The sequence below is a fragment of the Rhinopithecus bieti genome, unplaced genomic scaffold (assembly GCF_001698545.2).
Source record: "Rhinopithecus bieti isolate Rb0 unplaced genomic scaffold, ASM169854v2 scaffold_14215, whole genome shotgun sequence".
NCBI lineage: Eukaryota > Metazoa > Chordata > Mammalia > Primates > Cercopithecidae > Rhinopithecus > Rhinopithecus bieti.
In genome coordinates, this window is record NW_016808057.1 from 2,219,751 (window position 1) to 2,236,003 (window position 16,253).

At 41.3% G+C, this 16,253-nt stretch overlaps 1 protein-coding gene across 5 annotated transcripts in view; it reads left to right on the top strand.

Moving 5' to 3' along the window:
* ZNF608 (zinc finger protein 608) overlaps positions 1 to 16,253 on the top strand; it is a 114,735-nt gene that overhangs the window by 37,062 nt on the left and 61,420 nt on the right. For all 5 annotated transcript variants that reach the window (XM_017885367.1, XM_017885369.1, XM_017885366.1 and 2 more), the window contains one exon: positions 11,122 to 11,377. In XM_017885367.1, coding sequence (XP_017740856.1) covers positions 11,122 to 11,377 — 256 coding nt within the window. The remainder of the gene's footprint in view (positions 1 to 11,121; positions 11,378 to 16,253) is intronic.

A 16,253-nucleotide genomic window follows, 5' to 3' on the forward strand; every position in this document is an offset into this window, starting at 1 on the left:
CCACAATGCCCTGGGCTTAACTGACCATCTTCAGCTCTGACCACACTTGGCTCTGCGACCACTGCTCATCTCCTCACCTTTGGCATATTGTGGCACCTGGCAATAATTTGTTGGATGAAGGAATGACTTCCCGAACAGTGAGGCGGCTTAAACGGCAACCCATCTAAAGGGGAGGGCCTGGGGTTAATACATGATTCCTGTCACACAAACTGGGTCCTTATGCCACCTTGGACTCACTTGTGGATTTCAGGACCTCTGCATGAGGAGTTGAAATAATAGTCTCCAAGCATCTACCCTCTCCTCTCTGCTTTACTTTTACTCTAAAGTGGAATACCCTAGCATCTTTTCATTAAAAAGTTAGTTTAAAAAATGATAAAATAGTATATGGTCATGTTAAAATTCAAGCAGCACAGAAGGCTGTACAATGAAAAGTGATTCCTTCTTCCTCTGTATGTTTCTGTATGGATAAAATTTCTGAAAGAACGCACAAGAAACTGTTAGAAGAGGGTTCTCCCTGGAGAGTGATCTGTTGACTTTTATTAATAAAATCTGCTGTGTTCTCAAGGTGGGGAAACCGAATTATGGACCTGTGAGCAAGCAGCTTCTTTTGCATGTGTAGGGCTCTGTGAGAAGAAACTTTTAAAAGTGGTTTAGGTTTAGAACTTGGTAGAGGGCATGATAGACCCCATTGGGACAGGCTATGGCCTCTTGTTTTGGCTCCTGACCCTGAGAAGTAACTTATCTCTTAAGACTAAGTTTCCTCAGTTTACACAATCAGATGAGAAAACCCACCCTTGCCTTTCTCTAGATGTGTAGTAAGAATGAATGTTTCTTTAAAGAGTCCTTGACAATAGATATGTAGCTAAGTATTACATATGGATGGAAATACAGTATACGTGCATGTATAGAGATGGTGTATGGGGAAGCCTTGTCATGTTCTCTCTAACCATTCCATCTGTGATAAACTATGGAGAGCTTTACCCAGTTGCTTCACTGTGATTCAGAATGAAATTACATTTTCAAAACTTTGCTTAATTTATTAAAATTGATCAATGTTTTGGGTCAACATTTGGGAGGTATGGAAAGAAGAGGCAAGAGACACACATAAGAGGCTTCTTAGACATATGTTGAATATATGTGAGCAATATTCAGATTTTGCAGGGAGGAAAGTGAGTGGTACCAAGATAGCATCCTGGGCAGGGAGTCAAAATTGTCTTCTTCTGTGGCCGACCCGCGATGTTTTGGATGCTTCTGTGGCTTTCCCTTTGTATGGATCTCAGCTCACCGCAATCTTTACAGGACACCACATAGCTCCCATACAGTGCGACTCAGGCGTTTCTTGTCATGTCATTTGTTATGACCAGCATGTTTTGAGTTTGTAATTCAAATGTGTAAAATTTTGGTTGAAAACACTCCTTTTAGGTGGTTGCAAGTGAGATTCCCTAAAAGAAGGTAAGAAAAATAACTGATGTTAAGCTGAGAGAAATCGGAATATGGTGGTTTCCAAAATGGGCTTTTCTTTTTTCTCCCTGCCTTTCTTTCTTCTTAAAATCATGTCTGCATCCAGAAGCGTAAGGATGAGCGACTTCTAACCTTTCCCTGATTTCAACCTAATTTCAAGGAGAAATAAAGGTCACACAAGGACAGTGTATTTATCAATGACCAATATCAACTAAGATACATGCATTATTCATGTGTTTTGAAATTGATTTGTTGGCTAATGTAGGCACAGCCATGTTTAGGAACATCCAGAATTTTCCATTGAACTTTCTTTTTAAAAAGTTTCTCTCTTAAGGGATTGGGAACAAGATCTAATTGATAGAAATGGAATTTGCGTGGAACTTTTCAGCTTTGTACAAAGGGCCTTGTGAAAAGGATTAATCGAAGAACACAGACTTTTTTAGTACCTTTACGATGGTCTCCTTTCTTTGTGGCTTATTTTTGTGCTTTAAGTGTCTTTGGAAATAGGATGAGAGGAAATCAGAGAACTCTTATGAACAAGATATGAAAACACTGATCATTTACTGCTACTATTTAAAGCACACACAGCTCTGTGAGTAGTGAAAGATGTCAGCGGCACTTTTGAAACAGATTAAGTATCTGTGGCTCAGCAGTAGGACAGGTTTTCAAAGAACACAACTGAGGCTAAGTATGTGACAAATGATGTGGTGTGGTAGAAAAGAGTCCCTGTGTCTGCTCCCCCTCCACCAATATCACTTTGCTATAGAACGCTACACAGTTCAAGGTCTTTGAGGGAGAAATTTAATTTGGCTTCATAACAAAAGAAATTTAAGACATTGAGTAGAGTGGTTTAATTATATTCCATCTTTACGTACTCAGTACCTTCTGTTTTGCTTTGAAAACCGTCATGACTAGAGAATGGAGTTATAAATAGTCCCTGCTGTTTAAAGCATATTTTACACATGTAGCTGTGTATGTGTACATTCTCTTGCTTTGAGACCTGCATATAGGGACCCTTCTGGCAGTCAGACATGAACAGTCAGTGACCCCCTTTCCTCTCCATCCCAAAGCGGTGCCATGCAGACCCCAGAGTTTTTTTTTTTTTTGAGATGGAGTCTCGCTCTGTCGCCCAGGTTGGAGTGAAACGGTGCAGTCTTGGCTCACCGCAACCTCCGACTCCTGGGATCAAGCGATTCTCCTGCCTCAGCCTCCCGAATAGCTGGGATTACAGGTGCCACTACTATGCCCAGCTAATTTTTGTATTTTTAGTAGAGACTGGGTTTTTCCATGTTGGTCAGGTTGGTCTTGAACTCCTGACCTCAGGTGACCCACCCACCTCGGCCTCCCAAAGTTCTGGGATTACAGGCTTGAGCCACTGCACCCGACCTCGGATTTTTGGCATTCTGGAATTTTGGCATGGTCGGGGTTCTGGCTGGAGGTGGAAGCATCCGTCCATTGGGGCCAGAGCGCTGGTCTATCCCCAGGCCAAGTCCTACCAGATCAGCTGCTAAGCCTGAACAGCACTTGAGGGCAGGGTTGGTCTTCATACCTGGTAATGAGAAAGTGGAAATGGCAGTATAATTCCCAGTCTGTGCATAGTGGTAATTTTAGAATTGGATGATTTAAAACAGCAATAACAATACAACAAAAGCTGAGCTTTGGTTTCAGTAAGGTTTTAAAGTGAGGTTTCTGAAGGGATTGTAGTGTTTGCTTGCAAGCCTGAGATTCACTATTCTGAACTATGGGTAATAAAGGGTGATTCAGGTATATTGCTTCCAACATACAGAAAAGGGTCAGAAATTACCCGTGGAGAAAGGTTTCTTTCCATCTCATCTTCTATTTTACATTTAGAAGGGTTTGCGTTTGATGTTAGACCAATGTGGGGCCAAATTCTGGCTCAGCCACCGACCCTGAGTGACCTTTTAAGTTACTTAACTTTTCCCACGTTTCCTTTTCCTCATCTGTAAAATACTTCCCTTAACAATTTTGTAAAGATCAAAAGAGAGAATGCACAGTATAATCCCTCCTACACTATATGTGGTAAGACAGTTATAATCCCTCTATGTTGTATGTGTTAAAAAGTAGCTGCTGATGTTACTATTTTTATGAGAAAGCCCATGGACTTTAAGATCAGAGAGCTTTGGTCTTGAATTTCAGCTCCTTGGATAAAGTTGCCCATCCTCTGAGATCTTCAGTTTCTGCTTCTATAAAATAGGAATGTTGTGAGAATTAAAGGAGATAGAAAAAGTCTGGTACCTTAGACCCTCTGTGAGAATTTGCCCATGTTATTTTCTCAGCAAGCTGCAAAGCGTAAATGGCTTTGATCATGGTTCTGAAAGGAAGAGTTGTCTCTATCGCATTTACGAAAGGCGGAATTAGAAGTGACCAAAATTCAGTTGTTACAGGTTTGTCCTTTAGGGATGGAAATTCAGCCTTGATGATTCGTTTTGGAGAGAAGATCAGTGCCTAATTTAAGCAAACAGTTTTTTAAGCTTCCCCTGCTTTGCTAATGAAGCAGTGACGTCAGGCAGGAAAAGGGTGGTTAAAATGCAAAGTAAGAGACTGCAGCAGTGGTCACCTCTAAAGAGCTGTGATTTCTATGGTAGTGGAGTCTCTTTCTGATGCTTTTTAAATGAAGAGGTGACTATGGGCAATCTCATAAAACAGCCCAATACCAGGATATGGAGAAAAAGTGAGCATTAAGTAATTGTGCCCCAGCATTCTTATAGACTATAAAAATACTGGCTCTGAGCAAAATAAAACACCATTCCCCCTCTGGTTGTTGGCGATCCTGGGATTGAGGGGTTAATAGCAGGATAGGTGTGGATATTTTTGGCAACAGATGGGAGAAAGCTGTGGCAAGCTTCCCTGTCAGGGTTTAGACCTGATTCCAGGTAAAGGAGGAAATCTCTCTGCCTTCTGGAGGCTTGCTTCTTGGCAGTCCTGGGTTTCACCTTCTCCTTCTACCTGGCAGCAGAGCCACCTGAATGTCTCTTTGTTGGGTCTGGGTGGAGCAGGAGTGCTCAAGGGAGCACTCTCCAGCCCTGCCCTGGCCACCTATCCTCATGGGCTGTCGGTTTCCTGGTACTGAAAGCATCACTGACCAACACAGTGAAATGCCCCAGTGATGAAAAGCTGTCCCCACCAACACTCCAGCTTTGGATCCTTCCTTGCCCATCAGCACTCAGGAAGCCTTTGAAAGCAGGTGAACAGAGACAACATTGCCAGGGTTTCCCTGTAGATTACCCGCCCCTAACCCAGCCCTTTGATTACACACACTAAGTGCCACTATCTGTGTAAATAACCTTTTCTTCCCTGTCTCCCTTCAGCCTCCCGGTTCCCCCCTCCCATGCTCTTAGGCTCTCTCCTGTGATAAATAGCCAGGCTACTGCTCAGCATGCACCAACACCTGGGAATAATCATGCAAAAATAACAGTGAGAGACTGCCGCGCGTCTGTTCTTGACATTAACTTTCCTCAGTTTGACAGGCTGCCACCACCAGCTGTTAGACTTATGGGTCTTTTTTTTTCCGGTGGAGATGGCTGTTTTCTTGCTTTCCTCTCTTTTTGGGCTCTAATAGGTTACATCAGTGTCCTATCAAGATGACAGAAAAGAGCTTTGACAAAGAAACCATTGCTGAAACAGGCCAGTTCTCTATTCTGATATTTTATTCCAGTTATTAGTATTATTAGACTAACAATCCCCCACACTGATTTTTAAATGAGGAGTATCTGATTAGAACTATATTGTGTTACTCCCCTCAGAAAGGGATTTGTAGTTGCCTCTTGGGAATTGCCTTTGAATGCAGCAAATAGTAGCATTTGGTCCCATAGGGCCAAACCATCTATCGATTGCAAGTCTCAGATATATTTGTAATAATGATACTAATATTGACAATAGCAGTAGCCCCTATTTACTGAGTGCTACCTTCTACCAGGCCCTGAGCTAAAGTTATTTGTATGATCTTATGTAGTAGTCACATGAACCAGGGGTTATTTTCATTTTACAGATGAAGGCGGTGATTCCCCAGAGCCATCACTACTTGCTTAAAGTTTTGTAGCTAACAGTAGAGCTGGGATTCCAACTCTCAATGAAGACAGATCCCTGCCCCACCCTGTCCTTCCATTAACACCCTACTTTTTGCTCCCAGGCCACCATGAAAGGTCCTTTGGTTGTAGTTCTACAATTATCCTTGTAATTTTGCTGTATTTGTATGATTATCTGACTAGGGCACAGTCTTGCCCACTACACAGTCAGTCCACAAGAGCAAGGACCCGGTCTGTTTGGGCCACTCTTGTTCTAGCAGGTTGCACGGTGCCTGGCACACGGCAGGTAGTAATTATTGGGTGGATGTGTGATAAGAGTTGAGGTGAGCTGACTGTTAGGGCAGCAGTACATGAAAAAAAAAGCTGCAACTAGAGATTAGGAGGAGGAGATTCTGTAGTAGTATGGGACTCATAAGGACCTTCATGGTGATCCCATCATTGCCATAAAATTGTAAAATGGGGGTGGGTTAAGCCAGTCGACTGCTGCCAGATGCCAGTGTATGAAAGAAGTATTTCCCCAGGCTGAGCTTCTCAAGGTTAAGCCCCTTTCTTATATTTTAACATACTTTAACTGCACTTAACCATGCATTTGGAGGGGATTATAGTTTTATGTTAAATATAGTAGGATATAAAAAGGAGCTTTGGAAGGTTGTGTGCAGGGTAGGGAACTGTAATATCAGACCAGGGACTTTTAAGCCAGTGTTTACTGAGCTAAGCACTGCTGAGCATTCACTTGGCACGGATTATCTCACTGAGTCTTCACTGCAACTCTTGTGGGGGTAATTGTTACTATTACTCCCATTTCTTAAAACTAGACACTGAGTCTTAGAGAAGAGAAGCCTGGTAACTTGCTCAGGGTTCCACACAGCAGGTACTGACAGGGTCAGCATTTGAACCCAATTCTGTCTGTTAACAGAACCAGAGGTTCCAGGTGTGGTATGCTGCCGCCTTACTGCAGGGAGTCCTTGTGGAAACTGTGGCCACCCTCTGCCTTCATGACCTTCATTGGCTGAAGAAATTATGGTTCAGTGTATGGATCAGTGACCTAAGAAATCAGGGTGCAGTGGAGTTGATCTTTTGTATAAGGCAAAAATAACTACTGAAAATGCTTTAAAATCCTGCTTTACATATGATACATGTGACTTCACCTTTGACACTGAGAGACACAAGAGAACTGAAACCTTTTCGGGGGAGCAGCTCCTGCTGAGTGCATTACCTAGCCGAAAGAATTGGCCACACTCTTTGAATTACTTCCCTTCCACTCTTCTTCTGTTTCCTAGTGTATGTTGAACTCCTGTCAATTTTCTGCTTGTGGGATGCTATCGTTTTATGTGTACCTGGGCTGCTACTGGAGATAGCTTATTACACTTGTGCAAATACGGGCCACAGTTTTCTCTCAACTGAGTAGGCTGGGCTAGGCGACATTCTGTGATTGTTTCAGGGAGAGGCTGGAAGCACAAACTCCAGCATTCTCTGGTTGGGCAAGTCACGTGGCAAGGCTGCAGAGAAGCCCAGTCCTGTCAGCTGATGCCATGAGGAATGTGGGCCCAGGAGAGCACATTATTCAATTATTATTATTATTATTATTATTATTATTATTTTTTTTTTTTTATTTTTTGAGATGGAGTCTCGCTCTGTCGCCCAGGCTGGAGTGCAGTGGCCGGATCTCAGCTCACTGCAAGCTCCGCCTCCCGGGTTTACGCCATTCTCCTGCCTCAGCCTCCGGAGTAGCTGGGACTACAGGCGCCCGCCACCACGCCCAGCTAGTTTTTTGTATTTTTAGTAGAGACGGGGTTTCACCGTGTTAGCCAGGATGGTCTCGATCTCCTGACCTCGTGATCCGCCCGTCTCGGTCTCCCAAAGTGCTGGGATTACAGGCTTGAGCCACCGCGCCCGGCCTCAATTATTATTTTACGAAAGAGGAGAAATTTAAATTCTTCCCTAATTTATTAAAGTGTTGGTAAAAAAGTTGGAATGTTTTAAAAAGTAACATACCTGCCAAATAAAAACACCTCTGGGAGTGGCTGTAATTCCCACCTGCAAATCCTGTTCTCCTTAGCTACCTCTAAGGAAGAGGGGCCTATGGTAGACCACATGGGTAGACTTTGTGCTCCACCTCCTCCCCAATCCCAACATCTCACAGTGAATTGGGGGGAAGGTGCGATTCTCCTCTCATTTGCTTCTCCTCTCACTGGTAGTGCTGGTCTGGTACCTATGGGAGTGGCAGTTCTGAGTCACCATGAAAAGCCGATACTACAGTAGAAAAACGAACAGAGAAGTTCACTTGTGCACGTCAAAGATGTGAACCTCAAAACAATAGTAACTATCGGGTTTAAGCCTTAAAAGCCTTAAATAGTCTAAAGACTATTATCACGTCGGGGTACTATTTATGATTAAGTTTATATTTAGTCAAACTCTCTGAACCTTGTCTTTCTCATTTTAAAACATGTTGAACTGGGCTCAAAGGTTCTTGCTATAAATATCAATTGAACTTTCATGGTTACATTTGGATTGTGTTAATGGAAACAAACACAATTAACTTACAAGTAGGCCCAGAGTACTCTGGCTTCTCCCCTTAAGGCATTCCGGTTCCATAGAAATTTGAACTTGGAAATTACATAAATATGAGAGAGAGAGGGAGAGAGAGAGGTGTGTGTGTGTGTGTGTGTGTGTGTGTGTGTGTGTGTGTGTTTCTGCATGCAAATATATCTATAGGTGGAGTTATGTTGAAATAAGGATTTAGTCTAGAAACTCTGTTGTGATGAGATTTGTCATCAATATTAGGTGACTGAAGAATGCATTTGTTGTTGTTTTTAAGAGACGGACTTGCTTTGTTGCCCAGGCTGTAGTGCCATTGCATGATCATAGCTCACTGCTGCCTTGAATTCTTGGGCTCAATTGATCCTCCCACCTCAGCCTCTCGAGTATCTGGGACTACTCTCATGCCACCGTGCCGGGCTAATTTTTTTTTTTTTTGAGCCGGAGTCCTGCCCTATCGCCCAGGCTGGAGTGCAGGCAAGATCTCAGCTCACAGAAAGCTCTGCCTCCCGGGTTCACGCCATTCTCCTGCCTCAGCCTCCCGAGTAGCTGGGACTACAGGCACCCACCACCACACCCAGCCAATTTTTTGTATTTTTAGTAGAGATGGGGTTTCACCATCTTAGCAAGGATGGTCTGGATCTCCTCACCTTGTGATCCACCCGCCTCAGCCTCCCAAAGTGTTGGGATTACAGGCGTGAGCCACCGCGTCCAGCTGTGCCTGTCTAATTTTTAAATTCTTTTTTGTAGAGAAAGGGGGTCTTGCTGTGTTGCCCAGGCTGGTCTCCAACTCCCAGCCTCAAGTGATACTCCTGCTTGGAGCTCCCACAGTGTTGGGATTACAGGTGTGAGCCATTATACCTGGCCAAGAATGTGTTTTCTAGTTGAGGAAAATGAGCCTCAGAGAGGTTGAATGACTCTCCAGGGTCATAAGCTAGTTAATATCAGAGTTGGCGCCAATCCTAGTGTTAGTATGTCTTGCCACCAAACTCTCATTGCCCTGTTGTGTTCTCACCTCCAAATCAGAGAATTGATATCCTGTAAGACTCTTCATCTCTAATTTTATTTCATTTTCTTATACAGCCTATTCAAGCTACATTTGTTCTCTTGATATTAATGTAGGCTGTTGATCAGGTGATGTGAAGAATATTTTCAGAATAATGTTCTATTTTTTCTTTTCAATTTATACATGTGACATCAAATTGCAGTCAATTTACAGCTAACTATATAAATTAAGAAGCTGGAAAGCATGCAAAAAAACCCCAATTTTCTTTGGTCTTTATTTTTGACTCTGGAAAGTGATTCTAATCTCACACAGTCTTTTAGTTGTAATAAAGACTACTAGTAGCATTGTTTTTTCCCCCGTTAAATTTCCTCTCTCAGAACCCCTTTGTTCATTTGTCAGTTCAGTTTTAAAATAAGAACTATCAATGTGAACTTTGATCCACATTAAGCTACATTTACACAAAAGCATAAATCACAGTACCTGGGGTTTGGGGCTGTTAAATGCTTTTCTTTCCTGGGCTCTGTGATCAAGAATGCAGAACAATAAAAAGCATGGAGCAAAAGAAGTTTTATGGCAGCTTTGAGAGCAGGAAATTAAGTTTTTTTAACATGCAGATGGGTGAAAGGCTGTTCTGTTGCATCTTGGATCACTCAGGCAAGTGAACGTCAGTTTATCATTTTAGTGAAATGCAAACTGTAGAAATAGTTCCTACAGTCATATGAACAAGGAGCTCACACAGATGACTGCTTCAGCTGTTTAACTAGGAGCACACTTCCTCATATGACTCTTGAAATACACTCTTTTTGTTTTGTTTCTTTAAAAAAAAAAAAAACCAACAGCAAAGGCTATATACTCTCAAGCCTGTAGCCAAGTGACTACAAAAGATAACTTACAGTGGATAACTGGGAATCTATGAACAGCAGAATAAGGTAACATTTTTACCAGAATGATCTTCGATCTGTCCTTTTTACATACAGGATTTGTTAGCCCAACTGATAATACATGTGAGGTGTCATCCCTTAAATGCAGACCGTTTCTATGTGCAACACAAAGACATAGGTAATCTGGAGTCCTGGTACAAATGGGCTTTGTGTGTGGCATTTTCACAACCAATAATCAGGGTCAAAGCTATCTGTAGCAGTCCTAGCAGTTGTTACAATGGGCCAAATGAATGTACTGTTTAGTACATGCATAGCCTTTGGTTTCATTATGGCCAGACTTTTAAACTTTTTGTGATGAAGAACTCCTTTGCTGCTCTCCTGGGGATAGCGGTGCAAAGGGGATGTCATTGCACCACAAGATCTTGTAGTTGGCTGCGATGTACATTTCCTGTATTTAGAGAGATGGTGGCTGAGCCTTAATCAAGCTCATTAAGGATCTTTACCAGTTTAACCACGGAAGAATTTGTGCATTGGAGAAACTCAAGTTCTGTTGATGTGGGGCACATGCATTTATCTCCCCCCGATATGAATTCTGCTAAACTTTGCAATAGAACACTTAATTAGGAGTTGATTCTTAATACATGCTAACAATATCCACTTTTTATGTTTTGGTGTAGATTTTAAAGTTCATATATTTTATATATTCAGCAAAGCTAATATATTTTAGTAGCGATTTAATTCATTATGGTTTATAAAGTGCTTTGAAAACAATTTTAGTTCATCTCTTATACTTAAATTTTAGTGTTTATTGGAGTTTCTCCTTTGGAAAATGTTATAATTTTAAAGTGAGATTTCATTACATGTGAGAAGTAGCCTTAATTTTGCAAAACATGTTTCATTCACGTCTGCTGAGGCTAACGGTTGTCCAATGACGAATTTAGAAGAACACTGAAGGCCTGCTTATGATTCAGGGAGCTAGCGCTCTCGTGTTTACCTTATTTGGCATGAAAAAACAAAATGCTCATTTCTATTCTACTTTATATTTTGGCACCATTAAAACACTCAAAGCATATTATAATTGCAAATGGAATTTGGAATGGTGATATATTCTAGAAGTGGTATAAGCAAATTGCATTAAAAGGAATTCACGGAATGCAGCACTACTGCAGTAAGCCTGTCTGTCTTTCAGGTTGATCCCCTGTTTACAGTGCCAGCGCCACCACCGCCGATTTCCAGCAGTCTCACGCCTCAGATTCTACCCTCCTACTTTTCCCCATCTTCATCCAATATTGCAGCACCGGTTGAACAGCTTTTGGTCCGGACTCGCTCTGTGGGTGTCAATACATGTGAAGTTGGAGTAGTGACAGAGCCAGAGTGTCTTGGGCCCTGTGAACCTGGGACCAGTGTGAATTTGGAAGGGATCGTGTGGCATGAAACGGAAGAAGGTAAATACAATTTATTTTTATATATTTCCCCATGCCCTCTTCCCCATGATGTATTTATGTCCACCTGTGAGGAGAATTTGTTTTGCGGTATTCAGAGAGGAATGAAAAGTGTTTTTTTCCGCTCTCTGGATTTGTGTTGGAAGGAAGAACTGTGTTAGTCCTCTTGTGCATGGCTGCTTTTACATTGCGGATGAGTCAGGTGTTTCGAAAAGTCATTCTCCTCTTTTAAATGCTAACATGGAAGGACTGTGAGAAGCGGGTTAGGGTTTACTCTGCCCCTAAAAGGTATGGTGGAAATTAGGAAGGGAGATAGATCTCAAGTTTATTTAATTCTTAGGGTGCCAACCAATGTGTCTGTCTTGACATGGTTGTTTTTGTGTTATGGAGGCTTATATTTATTTTCTGAGTTGAGCCAAGGTTCTTGTACATAGTGAGGATCATGGTCATGATATGGTTGTGGCCAGCTGGTGCACAGAAGTAATGAGGCCAGGGCCAAAGACTTAAGCCCTAGTAAGCCTGTCACTTCTCTTCTATGGCCAGAGACATAAAACCTTTTCTGTTCCTTAACTCGGCAAGCCATTTGGTAAATGCAGTCCATTAGCCACAAGAGAAACAAGATTCAAAGGAAATGGATCAGGATTAATCTATCATTGCTACTGGAATATACATCAGAGCATATGCCATGCCGATAGTGGATCCAAATCTTGGCCATGTCTCATAGCACATGACCACCAGGTACAACGTGTTTCATATGGCCAGTGTCATTAACAAGCCAACCAAAACAAGCCAACCAATAATTGAAAACTAAGTACCAAGACGAGCTGCAGTGCTCCGTTGGGGAATGAGTAGAGTAGAAGGGATAAGGAAGAAGCATGCTGCAGGGTGCTTCAGAGTGTACCAGGGAACAAAGAAAAATGAAGGGGTGGGGAACTTTTTTTCCCCTGTCAGTTAGATTGGTCAAAGATAAAGGAGATGACAGTTTGTTGATATCATGGTCATTTGCCAGAGGAGTAAGGGCAGGATGAGGGTAACAAGAAGGGTCTGAGAGTCACTGTTATTCATTTGATTCCTCTGAATCAAGGGGGAAAATTTGAGGGCCAAAACTCAAAGGGAGAAGGTGAAATGTACTCAAAAGTGACTGAGTGAATGGGGAATATTGAGGGTAACTGCTGGGCAAGAAGTAGTTGAGAAAAAATCGTTAAGGATAGTGACAAACTGGGGAATGATAGAAGAAAATAAAAATAAATGAAAATCAGATGACAAGAGTTGAGTATAATTCTTAAAAGGTAGAAAATGGCTCAGGCTGTTTCAAGGTAGAAAACAAAGGTTCTTAGAGAACTCTGAATTCTACATATTACATTAAATATACTCGTGTAGGATATGTTTCATAATTAAATAAAAAATATTTGTAGATAGCACTGGTAAGTATAAATAAAGACAGTATACAAGAAAGAATCAGAGAAAAGGTCTGAAAGTATGACTATGGTCAGCTCTTGTTTGCTCAGAGGGAAGTGATTAAAATTTACTTTTTTGGCTTCAGAAATGTTTGAGTTTTGGGTCTCTTCTTTCTTTTTGTACTTTTAATTTGGGTTTTTCAGATATTCTGGGAAGCCATCTGAAACAATACCATGGGACCACATTGGGAGGAACTGATGTCGGAGGAGCCAGAATTTGTCTCATCTTGCTTGTCTGTTCAGTCACCCTCCAGTACAAGGGGTCCCATGTGGGGAGCAAGCTCCTATCATGTTATTCTCTTGGGTTGTGCAGTTTGCCTTCCCTTTCATTTTCTCTAAGGGAAATGGTGGATAAGGCTTTCAGACTGACACTTCGGTGTGAAAAGTATAAAAAAGGATTCAAGACCTTAATAAGGTCACAGTGAATTTGTTTAGGTGCACATTTTCAGGAACAGCAAAATATTTGGAAAGTGTAAGGGTTAATTTCCCTAAACTTGAACATCAGATTTTTTTGTACTTGGATAATTTACTCATTAGGGTGAAATGCTGTCTTCCCATTTCTTAGCTATGACTTAGCACTCCCATCAGTTTATTGCTTGTCATGATTTTATTTATTCAAGTGTGGAGTAGGACTAAGTTCCTGCAGTGTGACCTCACTGGGTGGTAGATGTTGTAAAGTTAGCCACAGACTTTCTGGAACAGCTGTAAAGTTTGAGTTATGTTTCACTTTGCTTAGAAGTCTGCTTAGTTTTGACTTTTAACCTTAGCCTCTTCTCAAAGATAGGATTATTTAGGAAAAAAATCTGGGTCTGAAAACTATAGCAGTACATAAGTTGATGTGGAATTCTGGGCATCTGCTTAAAGAGCTGTAAGATATTATTACTATTATTATTATTATTTGATAGTGATGTACATAAAGCCTCACCAGTTCCACTCTGTCCTCTGAAAAACTGGTCTCCTGAGTCCAACGTAGCTGCTTTTATATGTGCTCCGATCCATCCATTTCTGTGGATATCTTTGTACATTCGTACAATGGACTGATAGCTTTAGAAGGTTTTCAGGCTGTTGGCAGCTCCAGCTTTCTCTTTACTGCCTCACATTTTCCAGGATTTGGAATGTGTGGATGTTTACTGTGGTGACAAGAAGGAGCTGGAGCTGTTAATAGAGTTATTCTTGCTGAATAAACTAAACTTCTGACCTCCAAAGAATTTAAGAACTCGTCTTAGTAAAGGCCTGGGTCATAAGATGTATGTTTAATGTGCAGCCATTTGCAAGAGCGTTCCATTTGCATTTTTCTCACTACAGCGTGTTTAAAGCTCTTGTACCAATTTAAAAATTAAACCCACTTGACCATTAATTTTTTTCTTTTGGGAAAAACAAAGAGAGACACAGAACAAACACATTGGGAGCCAGTTATTTGGCAGGGCTGAAAGAGAGGGATTCCAGGAGAAGGGGAGGGGAGAGTAAGCTACAATAGTTTTGTAGTATGAGGTTTCACTAACAGAGCTTCAAGTTGAGCATTTATAAAACTGTCAGGTGCCTTTGACTAATGTCCTGTAGATGGAGTTGAATAAAATCCTGTCCCTGGTATTTTCACTTTGAGAGTATTGTGTAACTGATAGTGTTTTCCACAAACCTAATTTGTTACGTGCGATCATATGTGTGTGAAGGTCATATATGTGCCTGTGTTTTAAGGTCCTAGAATTTTAAGAGTTCATGTCTGTACTCTTTGGGGAATATTGAATATTACTGTGATTTCTTTGGATGGTTGGGAATTGCAAGACTAGACTAGGAGGATCCCCATTCAATACTTAATTGTTTCTTGTGTTTAGAGGAGGATTCTTTTAGTCATAGTCTTTCCCCTAGTGTTACTGCCAGTACATGAAGTACTGGTTGTCTAAGAACCAAGCTGTGCTCACGAATAAAGTGTTACTAGTGAAGTTCCCTCTGGAAAAAATTAATGGGTTTCAGATCATGCCTAATAGGAGAGAAAAACTATTACTGCATTTGGATGTTTGGTAATTCTACTCTGATCTTTTTTCTTTAAGGTGAATGCATAGGACCAATGATGTATGGTACAAAATTACTCACAGATGTTGGAAAGAATTTCCTTAGCATTTATTCCTGCCATTTGGGACACACATGCCTCTGTATAGTCATTTGTTTGAAAATTTGCTCTTAAAAAAAAAAAAAACAAAACAGAAAAAAAACATAGTGTATATAGCAATATGTGTAATACATGTGTGCTGAGCTTGGCTTTTAGACTTTATGAATGTGTTTCCTTTTGATTTTATTGAATCATGTTTCTTATTGGCTTTTTTTTTTTTTTTTTTTTTTTTTTTTTTTGCTTTACCTGAAAACATACTTGGTTTAGCTGCGTCTGTCGCCATTGTTATGACTGTTATTTACTACTGCTCTGCCACTCTATCATTCACGACCCTTTCACTTTCTTACTGGTTAAGTAAAGCCATGAAGAAAAGAAAGTGAGAGAAAGAAAACTGGTACTTGCCAAAGACGGTTCTCAGTGCTGTGCCTTTGAATCACCTTGGGAGCTTTTAAAACCCACTGATGCCCAGGCACCACCGCAGGCATTTTGGTTTGGGTGGGATTTTGGTCTGGGTTGGCATTTTGGTCTGGTTTGGCATTTTGGTCTGGTTGGCATTTTGGGTCGTTTAGGCATTTTGGTCTGGGTTGGCATTTTTGGTTGGGTTTGTGCATTTTTGGTCTGGTTTGGTAATTTTGGTCTGGTTGGCGTTTTGTCTGGTTTGTGTTTTGGCTGGGTTGGCATTTTGGTCTGGTTTGGCATTTTGGCTGGGTTGGTATTGGTGTTTTGTCAAAGCTCCCTAGTGATTCTAATGTGCAAATAAGGTTGAAAACACTGTCTTGTGTGCGAAGAGTTTTTATTGTCTTAGCCCCTCTGCAAGTTCCTTGACCTTTTCCCTGAAGGAAGACACATGTGTTATTGCTTCACTTTCCAGGATATAAAAATGGACATGGGGACACCTTTGTCCCCTGGCTCACCATCACAGACAGATGTCCATCAAGATCCTGTGGCAGGTGGAGCAGAGTTGTTGAATCACTGTGCTGATGAAGAAGAGGTCTGGCTTTGTTCCTCAACATGAACTGCCACAGAGTGATTTAAAAGAGGCTTAACAATACAACTGGAAGTTACCACTCTTCCTAAGTGGATTGATATGGGAAGAGTGGACCTCTACGTTGATTCTCAAGTGATGCCAGATGAATACTCTATTTCTGGGTGCCTCTGCTGATTATTTTTTTGAGATGATTCAGACCCCATAAGTATTAAGGAAAGTTGTTAATGTAGCAAGATACAGAATTGTGCTCGGAGAATCAGATTTTCGGGGTGGGGGCAATGGAAAACAAAGGGCAGCCTTAACCATAGTGACTTGTTGTTTTTAATG